The sequence below is a fragment of the Lepidochelys kempii genome, chromosome 16, assembly GCF_965140285.1.
Source record: "Lepidochelys kempii isolate rLepKem1 chromosome 16, rLepKem1.hap1, whole genome shotgun sequence".
NCBI lineage: Eukaryota > Metazoa > Chordata > Testudines > Cheloniidae > Lepidochelys > Lepidochelys kempii.
The window spans coordinates 29,153,409-29,173,827 of NC_136395.1; the positions used below are offsets into that span (position 1 = coordinate 29,153,409).

The window sequence follows — 20,419 nt, forward strand, 5'->3', positions numbered from 1 at the left end:
GGGCAGATCTATTTTGAGAAGACTGTCTGTTTTGTATGAGACTAGGCTGCTTGCATTTAATAATGGAATATAGACCTTTTCAGTTCTAGGTAATTTGTTCAAATTTTAGTCTGAGTGACTGAAAGTTGTTTGCACCTGGTGGCTGTTCGATAGTCTGAAATTAATTTAGAGTTTTCTGCCCCATTCTATGAACTCATTGCACTTGGCATTAAGTCGCCTCCTCTTGGTAGTTTCAGTAGAATGGCCAAAGATTAAATGGGCCCTGGAGACTCGGCTCCCCTCTCTTGCTGCTAAATTAGATTGCGCTATATTGAGGGTGAAGCATGTTGTAGCACCTTGCTGTGCCACTGCTTAGGCAGCAGGGCTCCAGGATGGTCAAGATGGCCACTCTCCTGAGCCTTTAAATTGTACTTTTAAAAAGATGCATGGTGGTTCTATTTTTAACTGACTATGGCTAGTATATCTTTTTCCACTGCAATATCTTTTAATTTATACACATTTATTTTTATATATGCGCACGCACACACACACAGTCTAAAACTGATCTACTATCTTTCTGTGGTGGATTAATGAACTTCGGGTACATTTCATAAGAGTGTTAACAAGAGTGTCACCTGTATGATGCTGAAGATCAGATCATCATAATGGTCCTTTTTGGCCTTAAAAACTATGAACGAGGGCAGACTGCTCTAGTGAGCTGATGTGATTGTATGAAGGACCTGATATGAAGAAGGGGTCAGAGAAAATGCAGTTTCGGGGAAAAGAGCTTGCCAAGTTAAATGGTGTCCTGGCTATTGTTAAAAGTGACTAGTTTATGAATGGTTAGGTAGGCTAGTCTTTGTCCCTTAGTCTAATGACTTCTGCACATCTTCTTTTAAACCAAAAAGCAATGATTAATTTTCTGAAAGGCTGTAGAATGTATAGTCATTTATCTATTTGTGTGTGCTTGTTTTCTGAAGTCTGTAGTAACATTAGGAGCTGCTGCTGGAGGAATACTAGGAGGCTGTATGGTGGATAAACTTGGGAGGAAGCTGAGTTTGATGCTGTGTTCAATACCATATGTGTCTGGGTTTACAATTATCATATCTGCCCAGAATGTCTGGATGCTTTACATTGGACGAATATTGACTGGGTTAGCCAGTGGCATTACTTCACTTGTTGTTCCAGTAAGTGAAACAGTTCTATTTTTTCTTATTTATTCAGCACACTCTGGAAAAATGTTGCATGAGATAATATAATCTTAAAACCAGGAGTGGAACCACAGCTATGGCACCCAAATAACCTTAACTCTGCCCTGTAGTGACACCATGCAATAACCATATGACTATGATCATAGCATATTCGTGTGTGTGGTCTTATATTAAATAGCATTGACTTTAAAGATGGATTACATGTATTTCCTCTTGGTGTCTCTCTGAAAGGCAAAGCTAAAGTGTTTTGGGTTTCCGAATGGCATTTCCAGTCCTCAATATGTTTGGACTTCTTTTCAGTTTAATATTAACTCTGAGTTTCCTGGATTTATAACACTTGTTGTTAGTGCAATGTCACTGTAACACTTTTTTTTTTTTTAGAATTCTACATTATTTTCAGTCTTCACTCCATTTTAACAGTCTTTGTCCGGGAATTTCCTTGTCCTTCTTAACATTTATTTGTTTAATACATAAACTGTTAATAAAACAAAGACTACATATCATTATCTTTCTAAAATTTTTTAAACTCTTAGGGTCAGATTCATCACTGGGCTGTAGCTGCTTTACAGCATTTTGGAGCGGTGGAAAGCAGGCAGAGTATATACATCCGTTTACTGCTATCTCCTGACTTTCATTTTTCCCTGTGCGTGCGCGTGCGTGCGCATGCGTGCACACACTACTTTTCCCCTCTCGCCTACCCTCAGTTTCCCCTACCTTCACCCCTCCACTTCCCTTTTGTCCTCATTGGTGAGCAGATCTAGTGTAATTTGTAGTTTTCAAGGGATCACAGTGTTGCCAGCTCTTGCAAAGTAAATGTAACCTTAAGTCCCTGGAATTAGGCAGCAAATAAAAAACCCAAAATTCATTATTGGCTTAAATCATGAGACTTTAAAAAAAGTTATTTTTCAACACTTGTGCTTGGCAGTACTCTATAGCTGCATTTTCCATTACTGAAAGTTTATTTGTTGTTAAAATGCATTAATGACTTCAGAGAAACTCTCAGAGCTGTTCACTTTCAAAAGGGCTGCCCTATTCTGTTCTATAGGACTGAGGCCACAGGCTACCCTCAGTTAATTAGCCTCTGGCTCCAGCCCTTATTGTTTGTTATAAGACACAGCAGCAACTTTGAAAGAAAAGCGTTCTTTGTGGAATTATCTGAAAGAACACTTATTTGTCTGTCCTTGCCAACTTTCCCTTATGAAGAAAAATGGCACTGAAGACCACTAATCCTACTTTACCAAAAAAATAAAAAATCTTCAAATGTAGCCTGTTCCTCAGAGGGATTTCTGTGAGGTTTTAATTATATGGGAATTTTAAAGTCTATTTTGTTACGAAAATTATTAGGGGGACACAAGGTTTGTGACCCAATGCAGGGATGACCTGGTATTTACCAGAGATTGATGTTTGTGTGTGTGTGTTTTTTGTTTTGTTTCTTTACCAGGTAAAATCACAGTTGTTACTGCCCTGGGAAAAACTAGTTAATTTTTTAAATAGAAATTGCCTTAAGTTGGGACTATGCTATTAATACATATCACATTACACTTAGTTTTAGTTACCTATTCAAATTGTGGTTACATAAAGCAGAAGGGTTGAACAAATAAAATGTAAAACTGCTGTGGGTGTAATACTAATATATAATTATGATATGGAATGTAAGAATGTCTATACGTTTTGGCTTGGTATTTTTCTCAAGGAAGTTGTACATGTCATGACTCATATTTCAGTTCTCAATATTACATAAACAAAAATCAAAACGTTTGACTTTTGTATGAAAAATGACAATAATGCAGAGGTGTAAGCTTGAAGCGTTAAGCAATGAGAAGCATGCAGAGTTGCACACTGCCATTCTAGATCCATTTGGCCATGTAGCATTCTGTAGCAGAAGACAAACTTTGATGTAGTGTATAGACTGAGCCTATTCCACAGTTTTGAGTGAATGTATCCAAAGCTTGAAAAGATTCGTTCTATGCTTGCTGCACACTGATGCAATTATTTTTCCTGGTTTAAATCTGTATTTACCAGCACCCTGTCCTAAACTAGTTTTTCCCAGGAAATTGCGAACCCCGACCCAACATGAAGTTTCTTATGGGACTATCTTAAAATTAACTTATTTGCGTTAACTTGAATAGATTTACTTTTAAATTCTCAAAACTAATTCTCTGCCCAAAGAGTAAGGACTGATTTTTGGGAAGGATCCAATGTATTCTTCATATGTAACGAAGATGAATCCCTGCTTTCAGTGCAAACTTAGCTCTGTCAAAACTATGGAGCCATGGCGGACACCTCCATAATTGCTCATAGGGCTCAACTGACTTTAGAAGTGGGTTCTGTGGTAGGTGTGACACTGCCAGTATAGCATATGGTGGGGCAAGAGCTGGCAAAATCAGATTTTCATTATCTGAAACAGGGTAGGAAGTATAGAGGTTTTTATGTTGAATTAAAATGCTAAAGTCTTAAACCGTGGACCTACAAAGGTTTGTGCGCAGATGAATCCTCGTGCGCAGAGCCCCATTCAAGTCAGTTGAGTTGTCTGGGGCGCCATCTCTGTGTATCTGTGAGCAGAATCATGGACTTTATTTTGTAGTTCACATTCAGCATCCATGTCTGGAATGCTAACTTATTGTCTTCTATGCAAGCTGTGGCATTTTGATTTCTATTAATTTCGGCATGTTTGTTGGTATTTTTGGTAGAGCCTTTCATGGAACCAATCTAAATTTCCAAAAGTGACACTGCTGGATCTAGTCATTCCAGTGTAGCTGCTTATGATTCATATTGGGATACCATGGGTGTATTTTAACAAGTTCTTTTCAATATCAGCTGTTCTTATTTTTTTTAAAAGTATTTTGTTAATATTTTCTAATTATGCATATTTTTTTAGGTGTATATTTCTGAAATATCCCACTCAAAAATTCGAGGAACACTTGGCTCATGTGTTCAGCTGACGGTAGTGACTGGTATACTGGGAGCTTATGTTGCAGGTATTGCACTTAGTTATAGAATCATAGACATGTTGGGCTGGAAGGGACCCTGAGTGATCATCAAATCCAGGCCCCTGTGCTGTAGTAGGACCAAGTAAACCTAGACCATCCCTGAGAGGTCCAATGTGTTCTTAAAAACCTCCAATAGAAGATTCCACAACCTCCCTTGGAAGACTGTTCCAGAGCTTAACTACACTTAAAGTTAGCAAAAAGAAAAGGAGTACTTGTGGCACCTTAGAGACTAACCAATTTATTTGAGCATGAGCTTTCGTGAGCTACAGCTCACTTCAAGTACTCCTTTTCTTTTTGCGAATACATACTAACATGGCTGTTACTCTGAAACTTAAAGTTAGAGAATTTTACATAATACCTAACCTAAATGTCCCTTGCTGCAGATTTAAGCACATTACTACTTCTATCTTTAGTGTACCTGGAGAACAGGCCTGTTTATAATAGCCTTTGACATACTGGAAGACTGTTATGAGATCCCACCCAGTTGTTTTTTCTCAAGACTAAATATGCCTTTTTTTCTTTTTAAATAACCTTTCCTCATAGGTCAGGTTTTTCTAAACCTTTTATTATTTTGATTGCTGCCCTCTGGGTTCTGTCCAGTTTGTCCACATCTTTTCTAAAGTGTGGTGCCCAGACTTGGACACCGAAATCCAGGTGAGGCCTCACCAGTGCCAAGTAGAGTGGGACAACTATCTCCCATGTCTTACATAAAACACTCCTGTTAATACACCCCAGAATATTAGCCTCTCTTGCATTTGCACCACATTGTTGACTCGCATTCAATATGTGATGTATAATGTCCTCCAGATCCTTTTCAGCGGTACTACTGCCTCACCAGTTATTACCCATTTGATAGTTGTGCATTTGATTTGCCCTTCCTTGCACTTGTCTGTATTGAATTTCATCCTGCTGAATTCACACCAATATTCCAATTTGTCAAGGTTCTTTTCAATTCTAATCTTAGAAGATTAGGGTTAGATGAGACCTCAGGAGGTCATCTAGTCCAACTCCCGGCTCAAAGCAGGACCAACACCAACTAAATCATTCCGGTCAGGGCTTTGTCAAGCCGGGCCTTAAAAACCTCTAAGGATGGAGATTCCACCACTTCCCTAGCTAACCCATTCCAGTGCTTCACCACCCACCTAGTTCAATAGTGTTTCCTAATATCCAGTCTAGACCTCCCACACTGCAACTTAGACCATTGCTCCTTGTTCTGTCATCTGCCACCACTGAGAACAGCCCAGCACCATCCTCTTTGGAACCCCCCTTCAGGTAGTTGAAGGCTGCTATCAAATCCCCCCCCCCCCCCCACTCTTCTCTTCTGCAGACTAAACAAGCCCAATTCCCTCAGCCTCTCCTCATAATTCATGTGCTCCAGCCCCCTGATCATTTTTGTTGCCCTCCACTGGACTCTCTCCAATTTGTCCTCATCCTTTCTGTAGTGGGGGGCCCAAAACTGGATGCACTACTCCAGATGCGGCCTAACCAGTGCCGAATAGAGGGGAATAATCACTTCCCTCGATCTGCTGGCAATGCTTCTACTAATGCTGCCCAATGTGCCGTTAGCGTTCTTGGCAACAAGGGCATGCTGCTGACTTATCCAGCTTCTCATCCACTGTAATCCCCAGGTCCTTTTCTGCAGAACTGCCGTTTAGCCAGTCGGTCCCCAGCCTGTAGCGGTGCATGGGATTCTTCTGTCCTAAGTGCAGGACTCCGTACTTGGCCTTGTTGAACCTCATCAGATTTCTTTTGGCCCAATCCTCCAATTTGTCTAGGTCACTCTGGACCCTATCCCTACCCTTCAGCATATCTACCTCTCCCCCCAGCTTAGTGTCATCTGCAAACTTGTGAGGGTGAAATCCATCCCATCATCCAGATCGTTAATAAAGATGTTGAACAAAACCAGCCCCAGGACTGACCCCTGGGGCACTCCGCTTGACACCAGCTGCCAACTAGACATGGAGCCATTGATCAATACCCGCTGAGCCCGAGGATCTAGCCAGCTTTCTATCCACCTTATAGTCCATTCATCCAATCCATACTTTTTTAACTTGCTGGCAAGAATACTGTAGGAGACCATATCAAAACCTTTGCTAAAGTCAAGGTATATCACGTCCACCGCTTTCCCCATATCTACAGAGCCAGTTTGCCTTCTATGATGAGATATCAGGTTGGTCAGGAATGACTTGCCCTTGATGAATCCATGTTGATTGTTCCTGATCACCTTCCTCTCCTCCAAGTGCTTCAAAATGGATTCCTTGAGGATCTGCTCCATGATTTTTCCAGGGACTGAGGTGAGGCTACCTGGTCTGTAGTTCCCCAGATTCTCCTTCTTCCCTTTTTTAAAGATGGGAACTATATATTTGCCTTCTTCCAATCGTCCGGGACTTCCCCCAATCACTACGAGTTTTCAAAGATAATGGCCATTGATTCACAATCACATCAGGCAACTCCCTCAGCACCCTTGGATGCATTAGATCTGGACCCATGAATTTGTGCATGTCCAGCTTTTCTAAATAGTCCTTAACCTGTTCTTTCACCCCTGAGGGGCTGCTCAGTGCTCAGCCTCCAAAGTGCTTGCAACCCCTCCCAGTTTGATGTCATCTGCAAATTTTGTAAGCATACTTTCCATTCCATTGTCCAAGTCATTAATGAAAATATTGCGTAGTAGTGGATCCACAACTGACTCCTGTGGAACCTCACTAGATACTTCCTCCCAGTTTGATAGTGAACCATTGATAACTAATCTTTGTCTTTCAACCAGTTTTGCATCCATGGTCTAGTAATTCCATCTAGACCACATTTCCCTAGTTTGCTTAGGAGAATGTTGTGTAGGGCTGTGTCAAAAGCCTTACTAAAATTAAGATGTATCCCATCTACTGCTTTCTCCCATTCAGTTGGCCAGTAACCCCATCAAAGAAGGAAATTAGGTTGGTTTAGAATGATTTGTTTTTTTGACACATCCATGCTGGCTATGTAGGTGGCAGGGCTAGTGAAACTTCTCCAGACTTCAGGAGGAGAATCAGCACATGCTCAGGGAACCACTTTGAGGAAAGGGAAAATGTACACAAATTGCTTTATCAGCAGAGCTAGTACAGCTCACTATAATGAGTACAAATGTCATCTGATTCTCTTAATTTATGTTCCTTCCCCTTCCTGCCTCAGGAATGGTACTTGGATGGCGCTGGCTGGCTGTGCTGTGTTCTTTCCCACCATGCTTAATGCTCGTGTTCATGTCCTTCATGCCTGAAACACCTAGGTTCCTGCTGAACCAGAAAAAACACAGTGAAGCTATGGCTGCTTTACAGTTTCTGCGGGGATCAAAGGTGGACCATGAATGGGAATGCAGGCAGATTGAAACCAGTGCTGAGGAGCAGGTGATGAAGATTTTGTTCTGGCTTACACTAAAAGCTTTTTTTATTCAGTAAAGAAGAAATTTGGCTGAATATGGTTATTACGTACTTTGTGTGTGTGGTCAGAGATAATAGTGAAATTAATTGTTTCAGGACTTGACTTATCTTAAATGTGACTTCTTCCCTTCTCCCTCCCACCCCCTGGCTGCCAAATCACTGTATAGGAAGTGAGACTAGAACACTCTCTGCATCTATACTCATGTGGCCTGGTTTGCACATTCTTAGGATCCAAAGCTCCCACTGAAGACCAGTGGGTGTTCCAGATGCATGTGGAGTGGAGAATCAGGCCTCAAATCCCATTTTTTAAAATTATTTGGAGCAGGTACCTAAATCCTTTCAGCCCCTTACTTGCATTGGATCATTAAATAGCTGAACAATACAAAAAGAACTAGGAGGAAATGGAAATAGAAGTATTGGCCCAAAATCTTCTCTCTCACACTGACAAACAAGAGGTTGGTGAAAACTTTTTTTTCCACAGAGTGATCACACAATACCTGATTTACCAGTCCTCATTCTGAAAAGCAACCTGCACAACACTTTAAAAAAGATGAGCTTGGGATTTTGAATTCATAACCTTGCTAGATGCTTAGTAAAGACACTGGATTTATAGCTAATTAAAAAGAAAAGGAGTACTTGTGGCACCTTAGAGACTAACCAATTTATCTGAGCATAAGCTTTCGTGAGCTACAGCTCACTTCATTGATGCATCCGATGAAGTGAGCTGTAGCTCACGAAAGCTTATGCTCAAATAAATTGGTTAGTCTCTAAGGTGCCACAAGTCCTCCTTTTCTTTTTGTGAATACAGACTAACACGACTGCTACTTTGAAACGTAGCTAATTAAACAATCTGTAACCCTGTGTAAAACCTGGATTTGTGCTGGAAATGGCCCACCTTGATTATCATACACACTGTAAGGAGAGTGATCACTTTAGATAAGCTATTACCAGCAGGAGAGTGGGGTGGGGGGAGAGAGAACCTTTTGTAGTGATAAACACCCATTTTTTCATGTCACCAAAGCTGGTGGTTTACTCCATAATTAGATTCACCAAACCAGCAACAAAAGAGCTTCTGCAGTACCAGACTGTCTAGCCAGAAGCCAAATGCCTTTAGGTATTCTAGCTCCTGGCTCTGATCCAGATAACCAAGTCTAATATAGTGAGAGGTTATTGAAAACCCGTTTCACCATATGTGAGGGTCTTTTTAACCCCAAAGGATCAGACACACATCCCCAGGTCAATATGAATTTCAGATCTTACCCAAATATCACACTGTCAGCCAATCCTTAGTAACTAAAGATTTATTAAGAAAAGGAGAGTTATAAATGGTTAACAGATTATATACATACAAATGATTGCAAAGTCCTTATATCAGGTTTGTAGCAGTGATGGAATAGACTGCTGGCTTGGAAGTCACCAGAGAGACTTTACAAAAGATTGGAAGGTCCTCAGTCCATAGTTCAAGATGTTTCTTTTTGTTGTAAATCTATAGTCCAGAGAATTAGAGCAGGAAAGAAGTAAAATGGAGATGTCTCAGGTGTCTTTGTATTCTCTGCCATGTATGTGGAAATTTACTATCCCAAACAAAGGCCACAGCCCCTGTATGTGAAACTTACTGTCCCAAGATAGAGTCCAGGGTCACATAAGTGTATCATATGCTCCTACATGTTTTGCTGAATCACAGGGGGTGGTCACTAGCTCCTTGCTGTCTGAAGCATCCTCAAAAAATGCTATCTGAACAGGATGAGTTTCTTCAATGGCCCATTGCAAGAGTGGAGTGTCCCTGATGGGCCCTCAGCACATAGCTGCTTAGCCCTGATGTAAATCTATCTGGCAGAATACAACACATAGCCAATATTCATAACTTCAGATACAAAGATGATACATGCTTATAAACAGGATAATCATACTTGGCAAACTTTTTTCCATTGATACCTTACATGACATTCTTTGTGCAAGATTTATGGAAATTGTATAACAGTGTTAACAACAGTAAAATAAATAGCCACCTTTCTTATATGCAGCATCATAGATCTGAATCTCAGTGGTGGCACTTCATTCAGTTATGCAAATCAGATAATTGTCACTGAATCTTTGCCTATGTCTTCTTTATAGCATGGACTAAGAATTGCTGAATTTAAGAATCCAGCCATCTACAAGCCATTTCTTATTGGTGTGGCACTGATGTTCTTCCAGCAAGTAACAGGGATTAATGCAATTATGTTTTATGCAGAAACTATCTTTGAAGAAGCTAATTTTAAGGTAAACCTTGTTCACTTCCATCTTTCTAAAATATAACAGATAAATGCAGTTTAGCCGGATGCACCAAACAGAAACCATATATGAATTTTGTGAATCTGTTGGAGTGATTAGAAAAATGTTAAGTCTCTGTACCAGTTCGTGGTTTTGTTTGTATGTAGGCATCAGACTGTCCTTGTTCGGTTGGTTATTTAGTATTAATAGTTTCTTCAAGAAAAATAATATATATTAGGCTGCTGGTCAGCAATTTTGCCTCCATTTCCGGGAAATGTAGTATAAGCTGCCAGAAACCCACTGGTATGGTCATAGGTCCACGCAGAATCTCTCTGGCCATGGTTACTGTTGTGTGCTTCAGAGGAAGTAAAATTCCTGTGTTAGGTGAAAGCTAAAGTACAGCTATGGAGAGGAATAATTGCTGGCATGGATCTCTAAAGAAAGATCAGGACATTTTACTAGTCATAATTAAATGCTATTTTTAAGTTAATACATCATGCAAAGTGCTTCTGTCTGGTGTCAGTTTTCAGTTTAACCGACAAAGATATGCTCTGTATGTTAGAATCAAACTATTTAAAAATACAGACTTTTTTCCCATCAACTTCTTTCATGCATTCATCCTCCACTGCCTCAGTTTTCCTTGTGTTTCTTGCATAATCTCCAGGTCATCCACAGGTATGGCAGTGACAGAGTCTTGTGAGAGAATTAACTGCTAATAACAATCTTGTGTTAGTTTTCTGAATGAAATGAATAAAATTGAGCCTTTGTGTATATTAATAAGAGCAGTGGTTGTGAACTGGGCATCTGAAGTTCTATCCCTGACATTCTTGTTACCTGCTTCTGACTTTTCCAAAGTCATGTAATGGAACCATAATGTTATCATCCATGGCTACCTCGGAAATTCTCATCTGCACAGTATGGCCATTCAGAACCTTATGGTAGCAGGATGATATACAGCAGCAGTGGCCAATCTTATTGACCCGCCGAGCTGCATATGACAATCGTCAGACATTCAAGAGCTGGGGTGCGTCTGTCAGTGCTCAGGGCTTCTGTCCTGCAGGGAGGGGGCGCCTCTGGGCTTCAGATGAAGCACCGAGCCCCAGCTGATGCATCCCAATGGGTTGAAGCCCCAAGACTCCCCTCCCTGCTGGGTATGTAGAGAAGGTGGGTGGTCATGCAAGGCTCTGCAAGCCACAGTTTAACTGTAAAAGAGAATTGCAGAATTTTGTAGAATATTTAATTTTGATGCAGAAACCCCCCCCCCCCCCCGGAGTAACTTACCTGGTGAGGCTTAATGCTTGAAAAGCATTTTGAGATCCTCGTATGAAAAGTATGTTAGTTAATACAGAGATCAGACCAAGATATCAATACTGCATACAAATCAGCAATACAAAATATGCTATTTCTTTTCTGCCTGCAGCATTACTGGAAAATCCTAATCACTTACTGAACACCATGACATTGCTTCTACAGATTTCTTTTTTCTCTTACTTTCAGGACAGCAGAATGGCCTCTGTTGTTGTGGGTTCCATACAAGTGTTTTTCACAGCTGTGGCTGCACTTATTATAGATAAAACTGGGCGAAAAGTACTGCTTTCTATTTCAGGTAAAAAAACCCCAAAACCTCTATATCTTAAAATATAAAACACATGAAATGAGATGGCTGGTTTGAATCAATGCAAATGGACGAGGGAACGTCTAGACACTAGTCTGTCTTCTCCAAACCATACTTAAGAATCTGTCTCTTTGGAGAATGTGACTGAAGGAGCTAAAGACCTAGGTCCAGACTTCTCCAGTGTCCTGCATCTTTTTGTCTCTGGTTTGTGCCCTTAACTTCCACTGTTTCCTACATTGTAGGAATCCTGCTTCCATGTTGCCAGTTAATAACTGAGAACTTAAGATCCAGAAGCAATACAATGAGTTCTAAACACTTTGAGGCCTTTTTATGTAAAGGCTGGGACAATGAAGAAAGTGTCTTTCATCATGCAAAAACTTGCCTGCATTTTAACATTCCAAACTTGGGTCAGATATGCAAAAGCTTAAAGATAGTTTCTGTTGGTAAATGTCCTCTTTTTAAGAACAATGTTTGTAATACCAAAATTATCCTTGCTAGCCTACTGCATGAAGGTTTGTAATTATGCAGTGAACTAGTTTATTTTAAAACTTAGCTTGAAACTTCTGTAGACTTAGGCTGGTGATTTAGAAGAACAGTTGTGATCAACTTATACACTGCACTGGAGAGTTATTCTTTCTTTCTGGGCCAGCTCTCATCACTCTTGCCTTCTTCCCTTTTTAAGATTTAAAAGATAATTATTATAATCTCTCATTTCAGATAATGCAAGGGAGAGATCTTTCCAAAGAAGCAGTTTGCTTTCTTAGTTACATTAAAATACCATTGTCTTCTGAAATTAGTGAACATTTCTTGTTTACTTGTGCCTATTTCACAAGTAGGTTTGGTAGTATCAATTATATCAAGCAGGATTCAAACATGCATATATGTATACAGTATATTTGAATCCTGTAATTGTATGTATATTCACAGTGATTGCTGAGGTGGTTGTAATTCTAGGTACTGGTACTTTTTGTGTGTGGTGTGGTGTGGTTTTTTTTTTTTTTTTTGGTGATCTCTGACCTGAGTCAGCCTGTACCAAATAGTTCCAGAGGTAGTTTCTAAGGATGCTATTCTTATACAGTCATTGTGGGCAAAGCACAAATGTGAGGAACTTCCATAAGAGGCTTGTTGTTTTTTTTGTATTTAATTTACCAATTCTGGTCTCTCAGATACAAATCTTTTCCAAGTGGCAATAAATCTGCAGTTGGTTGTTCTTCACTTTTGCAGGGGTCATAATGGCTATCAGCACTGCAGCATTTGGGTTGTACTGTAAAGTGGTCCTTCCAAACCCTAGGAATTCATCACAACCTGACTTACTGACTACACCAAATTTGGTATCTGCAGGAGCAGAAAACAACCTAGCATGGTTGGCTGTAGTGAGCTTGGGGCTGTTCATCACTGGTGAGTGGTCTGCCATTGTAATCAGGGGCTATGAAAAAAAAAATTGTCAGCAACTATAAAAACACTGGAGACAGGACTACTGTATACCTCGGAAGTTCTCAAGTATGGCCTTACAATAGTACTGATCACCTGTGACCTCTGTTGACTCAGCTAAAAGTGTGAGAGCACAACACTTCTTGGGGATCAAGATATAAGACTCTGCTTCTGCAGTCTGTACTTCACTCAGCAGGGACTCCTGCAGGGGCGTAGGATATTGATTAATCAGCCTGGACCACATTCTTAGAAATTGCACTTAAATATGTTTGGGGGCTTTTTGGGGTTTTTTTTATGCTATGAATCTGGGTTTTATTAGAAGAAAGTGACCTTTCTAACTAAAATTTTGAAAGAGACACAGTGGCATAAGGGGATCGTTGAGCAGTGTAACGTTTAGAGATTACAGCTGAGCAGCAACTGAACTAGCAAAAAGGCAAAGGTCCTTAAGTTTAGGAAACTAGTTTTCCATTCCCATAGTTATTTTTAACATGCTTTGTGCCTTTGCTTATGCTGCTTGATAGTGATCCTACATATTATTTATTATTATTATTATTATTTTTACTCTGTTTGCAACCGGTAACAAGTATTTTTTTTTTCTTCCTGCACCAGTCAAAGTGAGGTAACTTTAGTTAGTGCAGGGCAACTGAAGTTAAAAATGCAGATTTAGTTTGAACAAACCTCCACTTCAGAGAGAGGAAGCAAAAAAACCCAAACAAAAAACCCTCTCATTTATCTCAGCATGTTATCAGATGCTGGGGTTAATAATTTTGGGGGTGTTGTTGCAACAAGTATGTACCAGGTTTGGAGTGTGCATTTTGTTACTTTCTAAGTGAAATGTTCCCTGTACAGCAGTCTGACAGGACAGTAGATAGAGTATGGGTAGAATTAACACTTATCACAGAACAGGCTTTGGCATTATTCACAACTTGCTTCTTTAAATGCAAAACAAGTTTACTCTTTCACCTTTATTTTCAATTTCAGGTTTTGCCCTTGGTTGGGGTCCCATTCCATGGTTGGTGATGTCTGAAATATTCCCACTTAAAGCTAGAGGGATTTCCAGCGGTGCCTGTGTCTTAACAAACTGGTTTATGGCTTTTTTAATAACCAAGGAATTTCATGATCTTACCGTAAGCACCATGTAACCCCAATTATGAATCTTACCCCTTATGATTGATGGTGAAAGTTGATAAACGATGCTGTTGGCAAATCACTAAGCTATGCTCTTCCCTGGTAATGTGGTATTGCAAGTAGTCCTATGCAGCTTTGTTTTTTCTAATAATTTTCTTTTTCTTTCAGGGCTTCCTGACTTCCTATGGCACTTTCTGGCTTTTCTCTGTCCTCTGTATCCTAAATGTAATTTTTACTGTCCTGTATGTGCCTGAAACAAAAGGAAGGACTTTGGAACAAATAGAGGCTCACTTTCGAAGAGTACCTGCGACCTGAGGTTCTTTACCTGTAGGAAAGTTTCCTATTAGGTTATTGTTCGTGTTATTGCCTAAATTTTTCCAAGAAAGATCCTCTGGATTAGTAGGCTGCACGTGAATTTGTGATGTGTTTACACTTAGTTTAAATCAACTTTTAATCAATATTGTTAACTTTGGCAAAAATCTGAATTGCACTATATGGAGAACCAAAACATTGTTCTCACATGCTGTACACATTCAGCTTCTTTCAGGTTTACAAAGTAGCAGTTGCTGCTAATTCACTGTGATATGTGAGTTATTCTCTCCATTTCCCAGTCTTGGACCTTCATTTGGGCTGTCCCTGTTTCTCTTTCTAATGTTCCCTTTACCTACTGTAGATTAGTTATGAACAACTGCTTTTAATGGATTAGCTGGTATGCTATTCATTCTCTCTCTTATTACATGAGCCAGTCCTGTGTGTTTATGAATTGGAAGGAATCCCTTCTTCCCTGGCCCTGTGCTGGTGTTCAGCACAGTATGTAGTACAAATGAAACCTGTTTATTGTCTGAACTGCATTAATTTCATATCCTATTTTAGTTCTTCCACTGTCTTCATCTGTGCTTGTATGGGTAGTGGCCTGACTACTGAACAAAAGCCAGGCCCTTGGTGAGTACAACAGTCCTGCAATTAATGCACTAGCCATCAGCCCTCTTCCAGTGTTTTATGCCTGATAACTCGCTGAACACCCTCTAAGAGCCCTAACTTCAGGAAAGGGTTTGAGCACCGCAGGGAAAAATATCATGATATTTAGTTGTAATCTTTTGGGAAAACCAGAGCATTTTAAAATTTCAAATAAGTACCTTCAGAGGTGGTAACACTTGACAATGGAAGGTGTGTTGCTTCTGCTCAGTAGGTAGGGGGAGGGGCTTCATCCCTGGGACCTTCACCCAGGTTACACAGCCCTTCAGCATTTGGTGGGGCTGCACCATCTGGGACCAGACAACAGTTCTCTCTGTCCCAGGATCTCATCCCCCCCAAGGAATGTCTTGCCATTGACCATTACCTTCCTCTCCCACTGGGGATCCTAGGGGCCTGAACCCAAGAGCCTCCACACAGCCATATAGGTTGGGGTCAGGAGGGGGAGCCTGTCCACCACCCCACCCATCTGGCTGATGGCATCTATGGCCTTGGGACCCAGCAAGGGAGTTAGACACCAGGGCTCTTCCGCAGAGTGCCCCTGGTTCACATCGCCAGCCTGCTTAAAGGCAGTGAGGTGGGCATCCACATCCCCCCGCTCCTTAACCAGGGGCAGCAATTTATATAGAGGTTCCCTGTGGAATTGGCACCCTGCGGTCTATCCCTACTCACCCCTGCGAGGTCCCCTGTGCCTCTCCGCTCGCCAGTTCATGCTGCTGCTGCTTCTCCTGCAGCTCTTTCTTGGGCTCTCGCTGTCTCTCACAGTCCTCTCGGACTCAGCTCCAATTCCATCAGTCTCCGATTCTCTGACGGGGAACCCGATCGTGAAGACCCCCATCTGGTTGGGGACAGGAGTCTTAGGGATACCTGGCTACCACTCCAGCGGCTACCACTCCAGCTGCTCCCAGATCCTGCTGTAGCCCCATTTGGGTCAGAAATCTGTTTCTTAGAGCAGTCATCATCCTCCAGATGCACAATTAGCTGTGCTTTGCTGAACTTTCCAATGCGCAACCCTCTCTTCTTGCACAGGATTACAATGTCCTTAAGGAGACGGTGATAGGCCATCACTTCACTGTTCCCAAGTTGCTGTGGACTCTCAGGCCTGTGTGCTGTCAGCTCCCCATGGTTTTCCGGGAGAACCCCTAGTGTGCCAGCCCTTCTCAAGGTCACCACCTCTTTGCCAGGGTCGTACTGCAGCCTCCTCTGCCCTTTGGACCGCTCGCTGCAATCCCCAGGGGAACCCTGTTACTGCAAAAGTCCTTCTCTCTCCCAGGGCCAAGCCGCAGGCTCCTCCGCGCTGAGACTGCTCACCGCAGTCCCCAGGGGGACCCCATTACTGCACAGTCCTTTTCGCTGGTTACACACTCAGAGGGGTTAAGCATAGCTCCTCCGCCCCCCCGAAACTACTCCTCTCTAAGCCTTAAGCATGCCTGGTCCTCATCAATCCCCCTTCATTTTACTGCTCCCCAGTCACTTACTGGAGGAAGCACCGTCCACGGGGTGCAGTACATCCCACGGCTACCACCACTTGTCACGGAGTCCCCAAGTGATGCTCTGGAACTGCTCCCTGTGAAGCCAGTCAGGACTCGGGGGGAGCCTCCTCTCTGTGAGCAGACTGTCTTCAGGGCAAAAAGCTCACACGGCTTCCACTTTCCTGGGTGTGACTTCGGAGCATTCAGCATCCCCTGCCCCTCTGTGCGCTTCCCACAGCGAATCCACCCAGGTGGGGTCCTGGGGAAGCCAGAGGGTCCTGTACTCCAACTTTGCAGTCAGATGTGACTCTTAGCCAGCCAGTAAAACAGAGGTTTATTAGATGACAGGAACATGGTCTAAAACAGATCTTGTAGGTACAGAGAAAAGGACCCCTCAGCCAGGTCCATTTTGGGGGGTAGTGAGCCAGACAACCATGTCTGCACTTCACTCCCCATCCCCAGCCAGCCCAAAACTGACTTGCTCTCCACCCTCTCCCCCTCTGGGCTTTGTCCCTTTCCCAGGCCAGGAGGTCACCTGATTCCTTTGTTCTCCAACCCTTTAGCTATCACCTTGCAGGGAGGAAGGCCCCAGGCCATCAGTTGCCAGGAGACAGAGTGTTGGCCATTTGTGTACACTGGCCCTTTGCTCTGCAACAATTACACCCCCTTATCCCACCACCTAGAGACTTAAGAAGTGCACAGGGGAAACTAAGGCACCCCTACAGTATTCAGAGGAAACATTAAGAACAGTCCCATTTCACCCACAAACAGTTGTGGTTCACAGTGATGGTCATCTCGTGGAAATATCTCCTTTTTCACTGACTAATTTTCAAAAGAAGGCCAAGAAGAAAATTTCATAGTAGCGTCCATATTCCATAACTACATTTTAAGAAATATATTAACAATTCTCTAATCAGATGTACTTACAAGTAGAATCTCAGTGGGAGTTATTTAACCATTCAAACAGTCTTATAAAAGCCTGAGATAGACAGCCAGATAGAAATGACACTGAAGAGGCCTTTACTCATTGGTAGGACAGATTAGAGTAGCTAGATGGAGGGACACAGAAGTAGCCCTAATGCCACTTTTGCTCCAGATGTAGAGTGACTGTGGTATAAAATGAAAAAAACTTCAACATCTCTGTTAAGTATTAGGCCTATTTTATAAATGGGAAAACTGGAGGCACACAAAGGTTACTGGACTTGTTCATTGTCACACAGTGAATCTGTGTTCAAACCAGGAATAGACCTCAGCCCTCCCTGTCCTGTGCTCAAATGATGCCATCTCTAAAATTTTTCAGCTGGAGAAAAAAAATTGCAGTGGTCTCAAGGCAGTAGGTTCTGCCTGTATCTTATTCACACCATGGAGATCAGGGGTGGATGGGACTTAATGGGATAGGAGATAATTCAGTATCTTTCTTTGCCTTAAATGAGGTCATCACGCTACTGTCCCAGATCTATACTACCCATGCTTCCCACGTGACTGCTGCACAGAAATGCCTTCAAAGATCAGGTGTGTTGCACCTGTCAGCCTCTGCTTCAAACACACTTATTTAACTTCACCCCTTCCCTTTTCCTTTTAAACATACAGTCCCTGTCAGAGCAGAAACCTAGTTTTCCTTCTGAAACCATGAAAGCATTAAAGGCACAGAATGTTCATATACTTAAGTTGCAAACAAATGTTGCATATGCAGGCCCCCTAGTATACATGGGTGGCAAGAAATTTAAGACCATGGGGGGGAACGATGGCTGAATATTGAGTAGGTGGACAGGCCCTATTTCTGATCCAGGCAGATAAGCTGGCCTCATCTCTGTTTAACTATTTCCCAAAAATAAAAGTACGTTTCCCTTTGCTATGGCAATACAAATAATATAACAGTTTCACCAGCATGTCATGGCTGTATATAGCTAACAAAAGCCAAAACTAGTGCTACTATCTACAAATTTCACCTTTATAAGACTATTAGAAATATTAACTTTTGAGTGAAGAGTTGCTATTACATGAGCTATTAGGGCCCCATTGGCACTGTACAAACTGAGGTAGACATAGTCCCTTCCCCATAGTTCAGGATTCCACCTAGAGGAAGTATTCAGGTTGTTACATAGTGTTAAGCACACATTGCAGCATTATTCTAGAGTCAGTCTAATAAATAAAATGTATGCACCAATTTTCTCCTTCAAGCACTTTTCGTAATTTTAAAAACACATATTAACCCAGCGCAATAAATCCATTTTAAACAGGTCTTAAAAACACAGCGCTTGGAGAACTTCCAACCCAACCCACATCTAGGAGCTCAAAGGCGCCATAATGGGCAATGTTTCTGTACCTGCACCTGGAAAAGCATGGGAGAACAGGCATGTATTTTCAGTGAATAACTTAATTAAAAGGTAAAGGACCCAGTTCTCCTTTCATTAACACCAGTGTAACTCTACTGACTTAAAGGGCATTACACTGGTACAAATTAGGCGTAACTGAGAGGAGGGTCAGGCTGAAAAGGCCGGCTAAATCATTCCTGAAAACGAGAAAATGTTGGCTGAGTGAGAATAGAGTGAGAGTTGTACACATGTAGTGGGAGGCTAGGAATGCTCAGTGTGTGACTGAAGTAAAAATCAGTGAGTTGTCGACTTGACAGGGAAGTAAGACTGGATTGGAAATTCTTTACCAGTACAGCCAATTACTGGGTGGGCCAGAAAGTTGGTTTCTGCTAGTAACAGAAGGGGAACGCATCCATGTCACAAGGGGATCAAATCCATCAGCAATCCAGACAACTACAGCTCTCTGCCCCAAACTGTACATTAGCAGATTCAGTAAAATGTGCAAAACGAAGCAAATTTACCAAATATAGTATTTGTGGCCACAAACTAGAAATGAAAACAGAACTTGACTGCAGTGCAAAATATGAATGAGTTTACTCAGACTATCACACACACACACACACACACAAAGGGGGGGTGGGAACCCTCTTCCATGAGTCTGGGAATGAGGGGTGCCAAAGCAGAGACATCTTCCTGTGCAGAACCCTGCCCGTGAATAGGCTTGGGAGAACAAAGAATATGACTTTAGAAGCCCTTCAATGCAGGAAGGGCTTTTGTTCAAACCCTGCTGATACATGTCTTCTCCTCTGAAGTGACAACAACATCTCTTAAGGAAGAAAAAATCTTAGAAACACTTAGGGAAAACAGTGACCCAAAGCTGCCCCTTATGAGAATACCACCACTCCTTCCAGACTACAGACGAGTGAACAACATGATCAGAACGTGGAGAAACTACTACCTTTGGAAAGGAAAAAAAAGCACTGTCCAGTGCTTCATTGGTCTAATAATTCATTAGTAAAATCAAACAACAGGCTCATGTCAAATTTCATAAATATTTATTACATCTCAATGAACAAAAAAGTACCTGCTGCTCATCCACAACAATGGCCTATTGCACTTAGAACAGCTTTAGTTATTATAGTAATGATTCCCTTTCTTTACAGGCTACATTCAAAACACAGTACATATACATTACTTGAGATTAAAAACAGAGGCAATACAATAGATTTTAAGACACTTGGTGGTAGTTAAATTTTTAGATCACAAAGGTTCAGCAACAGTCTAAAATCATTGAGGTACATAACCCACTGCTAACATTCAAGCACTTCAACAAAACAAAATCAGGGTTGACACAAACTGCTTTGTACAAACCTCAGAATCCTAACATCTTCCATTCAACTAGCTAAATACTTAAACAAGAGGCAGTAAAATAAATGTGCAAAGATATTCCTGTTTTCTTTTTTCCTCAAGGCTCGTAGTATTGTTATGAATTCACATTTACACAGATAAACAAAGGCTGCTCTTGGTCATTTGAATGTCACTAGTAGGACTAGGGCAAAGCAGACATGCATTATACAGGCTGGCAGAAGTGCAGTGTTGTACTGTCACAATACTAAAAATACATTTAGTAACCTGGCTGCTAG

The 20,419-nt window shown here is 41.6% G+C and overlaps 1 protein-coding gene across 13 annotated transcripts in view; it reads left to right on the forward strand.

The window, feature by feature from the left end:
* The window catches only part of SLC2A8 (solute carrier family 2 member 8), a 92,195-nt gene extending 73,567 nt beyond the window's left edge, over positions 1–18,628 (forward strand). For 12 of the 13 annotated variants that reach the window (XM_078849162.1, XM_078849160.1, XM_078849163.1 and 9 more), the window contains 8 exons: positions 960–1,166; positions 4,069–4,168; positions 7,346–7,557; positions 9,706–9,852; positions 11,341–11,449; positions 12,683–12,856; positions 13,871–14,016; positions 14,186–18,628. In XM_078849162.1, coding sequence (XP_078705288.1) covers positions 960–1,166; positions 4,069–4,168; positions 7,346–7,557; positions 9,706–9,852; positions 11,341–11,449; positions 12,683–12,856; positions 13,871–14,016; positions 14,186–14,332 — 1,242 coding nt within the window. In that variant the 3' untranslated portion in view covers positions 14,333–18,628. The remainder of the gene's footprint in view (positions 1–959; positions 1,167–4,068; positions 4,169–7,345; positions 7,558–9,705; positions 9,853–11,340; positions 11,450–12,682; positions 12,857–13,870; positions 14,017–14,185) is intronic. The other variant, XM_078849181.1, reaches the window with a different exon arrangement.
* The last annotated feature ends 1,791 nt before the right edge of the window (positions 18,629–20,419 follow it).